The 8,407-nt window shown below is 46.0% G+C and overlaps 1 protein-coding gene across 1 annotated transcript in view; it reads left to right on the top strand.

The window, feature by feature from the left end:
- The window catches only part of LOC114071381 (arf-GAP with GTPase, ANK repeat and PH domain-containing protein 1-like), a 72,057-nt gene that overhangs the window by 37,505 nt on the left and 26,145 nt on the right, over window positions 1-8,407 (top strand). The window contains exons 3-4 of the mRNA XM_027909210.1: window positions 6,454-6,608; window positions 8,062-8,152. Of these exons, the coding sequence (XP_027765011.1) occupies window positions 6,454-6,608; window positions 8,062-8,152 (246 nt within the window). The remainder of the gene's footprint in view (window positions 1-6,453; window positions 6,609-8,061; window positions 8,153-8,407) is intronic.

Raw genomic sequence — 8,407 nt, forward strand, 5'->3', positions numbered from 1 at the left:
GCCCTAACACTAATTGACTTATTTTGGAATGATTATAACTGTAATATTTTTCTTAATGTCACTGTTTTCTGGGCTGTTGATTTTAGTGATTGCCAAGCGGTGGCATTAAATCTCTTGTAAATTTTAAATTGCGAGCTATTTCTGTAAACAAGTCCCTCTGTTCACATCCTGGTCATTAACCTTTGGTGATTTATATCACCCTTCTTTTTTTTTTTTTTTTTCCACAATTACAGCTGGTTGGTCTCCCTGCCAAACAAAGTGTGGGCAGGAAACAAAACTGGGATTTTTATTCCAGCTTGTTAAGGCAGCTTTTTTTAAGTATAATTTTATTTTGTTTCTCAGTCTAAACGTAAAATTATTACCTTTCAGAGCTGCTAAACTGCCTTTTTTTGTTCCTTTTCTTGCCTTTTCAATACAAAATGAGAGAAAATGATTGTCGGACAGTCATAAGTTTTGGTTGGGGTTTGTTTCCCCCACACACACTTTCCTCTTTATTAATTTTTAATTTTCCATACATTTGCGGGGTTTTATCTCCCAGCCAAATTTGTCTTCTAATCAACCTGTTTGTTGTTGCAGGTTTGCTGCTTGAGAAGCTTGTGATTTTATACCTACCTGTCACTAAATCACAGCAGGGAAATAAATATATAGAATTCCCTTGTGTTTGACAGACAAAGGGTTTGTTTTTTTTTTTTAGGGCAGGTCTATTTTGAGGGATCTTTCATCTCACTCATCGAACCAAAGTGTCGAAGGCACCGTGGTATGGGAGTGTGGTCCTGCTGGCCGTGGCCCAAAGAGTTTTGGGAGGCACAGAATGAAATCCTAAAATTAGGGAAATGAATCTTTATTTGGATGTTTTCTGGGAGCTGCGGTGGTGAGACGGGCAAATGTGGAGTTAACGAGCATGGTGGGCATTAAAGCCACGTGCTTAGATATAATTGTGGCCTTCGAAAAAAGGGAAGGGTGATGGGAAATGACAGCCCAGGATAACAAATCTCCTTCGGTGCTCGGCTCATGTTTGCTCAGTTGCACCAAAAAATACTTCCAATCCACACAGCCCGGGTTTCTAAAGCAGGAAGCAGCCTCTCTGATGATTTTTAACGCTATTTTTAGGTGTTCTGTGCGCTTCTAGGTAGCCAGTCCTGGGTTAGGGTAGAGAACTGTGCAGCTCAGGTGCTGCTGATGCCCACCTTGTCCCCCAGCCATGGCAAGTCCTTCCTTGGACAGCTCCAGGGAACTGCCTGACCACCCTTTCCAAAAGAAATTCTTCCTGATGCCCTCAACCTGCCGTGGGCACAGCTTGAGGCTTGTCCTCTTGTCCTGTCACTCGTTCCCTGGGCAAAAAGGCCAACCCCACCTGGCTCCACCCCCCTGTCAGGTGGAAAGGAGGTATGAAAATTTCACAGCTCTGTCCTCCATCAGTGTTTATCACTGCAAGAAGTCTTAGTCTCGTGAATTTTAGGATTTGCCTGAACTCTTAGTTCTCAGGTCTGGGTTTTTTTCTATAGGGAGCCACTGACAAGTGACAAAGTCCCACCTGCTCCCTATTGCAGGCAGCCCAGGCTTTAAGCAATCCTTTGATTCTCCAGGGTGGGGGAAATACCTCGTATCAGTGAGTTACACTTAAAACAAACCCCACTCTGGTTTTAAGACCTGCTGGAGTCACTTGTACCTCCTGTCATTGTAGTACTATTAAAATACAGAATGATTTCTCCTGGATCAACAGACTGAAGGCCGGGTTGGACAGGGCTTGGAGCAGCCTGGGCTAGGGGAAGGTGTCCCTTTGCCATGGCAGGGGGTGGAATGAGGTGAGCTTTAAGGTCCCTTCCCACCCAAACTCGTCTGGGATTCCGTGATTTTACTGTTTTGCAGCAGAGTGGAAAGGATCGTCTTTATGGAATTTAATGCCCGTGCTCTCGGCATGCTGGGGTTTAACCTGCATAAAGATATTAAATCTTCGTTTTTCCACTCTTCACGGAGTTACATGTGTGATTTTAAACAGTGCTGGGTCGGATTTGCCAGGCGCTGATGGGCAGCCTTTAGTTTGAATATTCGTGAAGCCCCAAACTCCCTTTGGTTTCAGAGTCAGTTATGCCTTTGCTGCCTGGGCAGGAAGTTACATCCTGTATAGACTGAATTTTTTAAGTTTTTTAGAAGTCTTGGCACCCAAATAAAACAAGTCCATTTGGTGGGGGGGGCTTCAGTGCCTTTCATCACCAGTTTGTCACTCGTGGGTAGCGATATAAAACAATATAAAATTCTTCCAGTGGAGCACAACCCTGATCAAGAGCTGTGGGCCAGCGAAAGCAGAGCTCTGTTGTCCTGATAGGGTTGATTTTTCAAAACTAATTAGATTTAGACACTGGGTTTGGAGAGGGGAGAGAAGTATTAGCATAGCCATGCCCAGTGGGACATGGCACAAATATTTCCTTAATTGAGGCTGCTAATAAACATACTTATCTGCCAAGTTGGGGGGGGGAGGGGGTAATTTACACCGAGTGGCGAAAAGTAAGGAGGGTTAACGTTACACAGGACATAAATAACACAAACTGTGTGCTGTAAACATCTCCTGGTGCGTGGCAGGGCACCTCAGCCACTCCTGGTTGCCACTCTTTTTGAAAGGATGGGGGTTTATGAGGATGCTGCTTGAGCAGAAGAGCTTTTTGCCAGAGGGAGGAGGGCGTGAGGGAAAGGGAGCTTGGCTTGGAAGCCAGAACATTTATTTATTTATTTATTTATTTATTTATTTATTTATTTATTTATTTATTTTTCTGATTCTGGCAAAACAATTGCTGCTGAATGCCTGTGAGAAACGCCCTAAGACTGGCAAGCCTCTGATTTATACCCCTCAAAATGGTTGGATTTGATGATCTTGGAGGTCTTTTCCAACCTGAATGGTGCTATAGTTTTACGATTCCGTGAAAATAGGAATATTTCTTTGTTTAAAAGCTGCCTTTTGGGATGGGTGTACTTTCTCACTGTACAGTGCCTGGCAGAGAAGAGCCTTTTGCCTTCTGTTGACTTTCAGTGCTGGAAGGTTGGACCAGGTGATCCTCGAGGTCCCTTCCAACCTGATAACTCGATGATTTTGTGACTTTGAACCTTTGTTTGTGCTTGTTCAAACACTGGTGCAAGGTGTCCATGGCTATTTAATAGGTTGGATGCAGAAATTGATATCAAACTGATTCATGCAGGTTCTTTAGAACAGCTCTTGCCAGATACCAAGAGGCGTCACTGCTTCTGGACACGTGTTTTCCCTACATTTTCATCAACTTAATTGAGTTCTCTGGAACAAGTTAAAGACTAATTGCATCCTGTGGTGATTTTCAGTGTAGTTTTCTAAATCTGGTCTCTGTGACACACCACAAACACAGGCTGTGCCTAAATGTTTGTTTTTCTCCTGCACAATCCTTTGCTTCTCAGAAACTGTGTCTCTGGTTTTCCAGCAGTGGGTGGGCTCTGGCAGTGTCTGGCTCTTGGCAGAGCAAACTAATTGTGAACTTGGGTTAAATGCAGTAACTTTGACTGTGGAAGGATGATGGTGAAAAGGGCATCGTGGAATCCCAGACTAGTCTGTGTTGGAAGGGACCTCGAAGCTCATCCAGTGCCACCCCCTGCCATGGGCAGGGACACCTTCCACCAGCCCAGGGTGCTCCAAGCCCCGTCCAACCTGGCCTTGGACACTTCCAGGGATCCAGGGGCAGCCACAGCTTCTCTGGGTAACTTTTTGGAAGTGCAGTGGTGGCTCTGGTGGTGTGGGGGTTTTCCTAAAATTCATGGAATGCCTGTGAGCATTCCCACTTCCACTAACAGAAAAAGATCCCTTATGCTTTGGGTTCCATGTCATCACAGCCTCAGAGTTTTGGCTCATTTCCCATCCCAGCCACCCCTCCCACTCTAAAAAAAAAAAAGGCAAAACAAACAACAACAACAACAACACTTTAGACATCTCCTGTTGGTAATAATTTCCAAATGGAAGTCAGTGGCAGCTGGTTCTTCGCACTTTAACCCTTCCTCTCCTGCCCTTCCAGGAAATAATTGATGACTGATTGGCCCATTAACCTTTTTTTTTTTTTTTAAAAAAAAAAAGTTTGACAGCCTGAACTTGTGTAATGAGGAGGGATTCCTGGTGAAATCAGGCTGATGGCTGAGTTGCTTGCCCCTGAGGATGCAGAATTAGCCCCGTGGGACCTCGTCTGCATAGAAACTGGACACAATTAGTGTAATATCCGGTGTTATTAATGTAGTTTGGAGTAATTGGGCAGGTTGATTTCGACAGGTTGATGGTGCTAAAATACTATTATAGTGGACCTTTCCATGAATAACTGTTAAACATGGAAAACTGTTTAATAAAATTTTGTGATTGGGCTCAAAGGGATTTAAATAGCACAACCTATAACTCGACTGTGAAGAGTGAGACTGAACAATTTCATCCTGCTGCCTGGATTCTCCTGTTCCCGTGTGTGCGGGGGTTAAGGGTGTACAGGTTTGCTCCTTGTCCTTTTGTGGGCATTGCTACACCTGATCAGGTGTAGCAGACCTTAACTGTGTGATCCTACAGGAGACAGTGCACAGAATTTATTGTGGAGTGGTTCCTCTTGCATCTTGCTCAGGAACAGGAGGGGGCTCTGTTTGATAAACGAGGCTTTTCCCTTGATTGGTTGTTGTAACATTTTGGGTAATGGTTCTCCTCCCTGTTTGTTTGTATCACAGTGCTGCTAAAATAGAAAAGCAGTTGTAGCTGTGCAGCTGGATCGTTCATGTTTGGCCCAAGGGAACAGCGTGGAGCTGTGTCAGGGGAGATTTCAGCTGGATCTCAGGGAAAGGTTCTTCCCCCAGAGGGAGGTTGGCACTGAACAGGCTCCCCAGGGCAGTGGGCACAGCCCCAAGGCTGCCAGAGCTCCAGGATCATTTGGACAACACCCTCAGGGACAGGGTGGGATCGTTGGGGTGTCCTGGGCAGTGCCAGGAGTTGGACCTTGTGGGTCCCTTTCAGCTCAGGATATTCTGGGAGTCTATGATTTCTTTTCCCACTTATTCCACACAGTGTATTTTTAGTAAAACTGCTGCTTCAGGTGCTCTCCTGCACCTGAAAATAAGCTTCAACTCCGTGTTTATTCCCGCCTCAAGGTGCAAAGTAACCTTCTGATAACATGGAGTTTATCCAAGTAAAACCCCCAGGCTGGGAAGGCGACTGGCAGTGGCAGCAGTGCTGGATTTGTCCCTCGTCTGTGCATGCCTGGGGATGACGAGGGAACAGGGTAGTTCGTGGCTCTGAATGTATAATAAGCCATTACCAGACAAAATGCTCTGTCTTGAAGCTCGTTATGGCTGATGTTCACCAGAGTTTTGTGCTCTATTATTCTTTTCTTTCATGCTTCGTGCCAGCCCCTTCCCAATTCCACTTGCTCTGTTTTCAGCTTCCTTGATTTTTTTTTTTTTTTTTTTTAATTTGCCACTGGTGTCCCATGTGTGGGTAGAGTGTGTGTCCATTTATTTCAGTTCTGCTGGTATTTTCTTGTGCTGCTCCTCTGGCCTGAATACTTGTCCTTATCCTGCAGTAGCCCTTAGGATATTTCACTGACCCTCTCTGCTGGCTGCTCAGATCATTTTCTCATCTCCCATGTCGAACGTGAATGTTGAATAGGTTGAACTGATTTTAATCCTATATTATATCCCAGTGATGATGATTATTATTATTATTATCCCAGTATTTATGCTGTACAGGAGAAAACGTACACATCTGCTTTAATATATTTGTGCGTGTAAAAAGTGCTTGAAAGAAGAGGGTAAATTGTTAAATTTTCTGTAGTGTCAGCTCTTTATAGTCCATTCATCTTTTATTTTGCGGCACACTTTGATTTTTACATTATGTAGCTCTTAGCATGTCGGGTTGAAAGCTAAACACTGCTTGTTGGCCACTTGACGTTTGAGAAAGGCACAGGCTTGACACCAAACTCACAAACACACCCAGGAAACTGAGTGTTTTCCCAAACTAGGTCTTTATCTGCATAACATTTGGAGGGAAAATCAGCAGATCCACACGTTGTTTCCTGGTGCCTTGTACAGGGATCCAGGCTCAAACCTCTGTGTGTTCTGGAATCCCAGGATGGTTTGGGTTGGAAGGGACCTTAAAGCCCAACTTGTCCCACCCCCCTGCCACGGGCAGGGACACCTCCCACCAGCCCAGGTTGCTTCAAACCCTGTCCAGCCTGGCCTTGGACACTTCCAGGGATCCAGGGGCAGCCCCAGCTTCTCTGGGCAACCTGTGCCAGGGCCTGCCCACCCTCCCAGGGAAGGATTCCTTCCCGATATCCCATCTAAACCTGCCCTCCTTCAGCTTAAAGCCATTAAATCGCAGAAATTCTCATCAACCAAGCTTGTTTAGGCTGATTGTCAATACCCTTAACTCAATCTCTTCTTCCTATTGCAATTTTTTTTGTTGTTGTTGTTCAGAACAAGAGGAGAACTTTGAGTTCATCATCGTCTCTCTCACCGGCCAGACTTGGCACTTTGAAGCCACCACCTACGAGGAAAGGGACGCCTGGGTCCAAGCCATAGAGAGTCAGATCCTGGCCAGTTTACAGTCATGTGAGAGCAGCAAGAACAAGGTATGGTGCCCAGAGTAACCCTGAGAATAGCTGGGGGAGGTTGGGTGATCATGCAGATGAAAGCAAAATCAAGAACTGTGAATTTTAAGCCTGTGCTCCTGGAGGAAAGTGTGTGTTACACCCACAGCAGAGCTGGGGCTTTCTGGGGAGAACCACGGCCTAAGAGGAGCAGATTTCCACCTTGAAATGTATGATGGCAGGAGGGATTTGTTCTCCTCTCCTGGCAAAATAAATGTTTAAAATCCCTGAGACATCTTCGGCCGATGCTCATGTTTGGGAGAACTCCTGCATCTTCAGTCAAGGTGTCTGCAAATGCTTCACAGTTAGAGTGCAAGGTGCTAAGTGGTGTTTGAGGGAGAGGAATGGGCATTAACTGTTCAGACCTGCAGATCCTTTGACATTACCCACCTCGCAGTTGTCTTTCATGATTTTATATTGCAAGGAGGAGACTCATATTTCAAATTTAATGCCTGCTTTCCTTGCCCTGAGGTACCAGAGCAGATCAAACACCGAGCATTACCATCATCACAATATAATTTACTTACCATTTGGTTTTAAAAGATGTATTTATCTCCAATATGCATTACTGAGGTGGAGGAAAATCCCACGTGTTTTCTTGCTTTTTGTGCATTCACGCATTCTGATGTGCGTTAGGGGAGCACAGAACAGGGAGTTGGCACCTTGACACCTACACAGAAATATTGCTACCAAAGAGGATAAAGAGTGGCTGGTGAGTGGCTCAGAGAGGTTCTCAGAGCATGCCAGAAGAACTGGCTGGAACAGCAAAGGGCAGGTTTAGGAGGTGTCCCATGGAGGAGGTGTCTCCACCTGCAAGACCCAATCCTCGTCCTGCTTGAATCACTTTGTCTCCAAGAGTCCAGCCCTTGGTGCAGGTCACAGTTGGCTTCCCAGAGAGCCCTCCAGACACTTCAGCTGGGTAGAGCTGATCTGCTTGTATGTTGTGACAGCCTCCCCAGGTCCAGGTAGAGGTCACTGGCAGGTCACAGTGGAGAGAATTCAGATGGGAGCCGTCGGATGAAATCTTGACCTTTTCATGATAAAAAGGTTTCAGCTGCTTTTGCAAACCACCCCTTAGTCTTCATTAGCAAAAGCATGCACATCAATAAAAGAAATTGATCCCAGGAAATGCTGTCCTTATTTATCTCCAGAAGCAAACCTGCACCGTGCCTGCTGTTCTTGGGAAGGGGGGATCATTTCCACGCTCCATTTTCCTCCGTGCAGTCTCCCCTCTTGTCAGAGTCCAGGCTGGAGCCCCCAGAAGCCTTGCAGGTGCCAAAACATCACTGTTTTCTTGAGAGGCAAATCCCAGACTTGAGGTTTCTCTCTGACCTTCCTTCGGCCTCGCTCTGAGCTGTGGGGTTGCTGACGTCGTGTCTCCTCGCTGAGCTGGGCCCTGCCTTGTTGCTGATTCCTTTTCCTCCCCTCTCCGCAGTCCCGCCTGACGAGCCAGAACGAGGCCATGGCCCTGCAGTCCATCAGGAACATCAGAGGCAACTCCCACTGCGTGGACTGTGAAGCACAGAGTAAGTACAGCCACTGGCTCGAGCAAACCGACCTCTTCTCCTTGGCCAAGACTCTCCTTGGCCAAGACTCGTCTGAACACTCACCAGAGGCTCTGTCTTTTCGGTGTTACATCCCCCAGATGCTGTTTGCACGTTCCTTCTTCATTGTGGAGTTTGCTCAATCAGATTATTTGATGTTAATTTATACCCAATATAGGCTGCATCAGGTGCATCCTTGTTTTTTCCCCCCCTTGCTGTTCCACGTGCCGCTTTAAA

The sequence above is a fragment of the Empidonax traillii genome, unplaced genomic scaffold, assembly GCF_003031625.1.
Source record: "Empidonax traillii isolate 1590-97213 ecotype Southwest subspecies unplaced genomic scaffold, ASM303162v1 scaffold1988:size81830, whole genome shotgun sequence".
In the NCBI taxonomy this organism is placed as follows: Eukaryota; Metazoa; Chordata; class Aves; order Passeriformes; family Tyrannidae; genus Empidonax; species Empidonax traillii.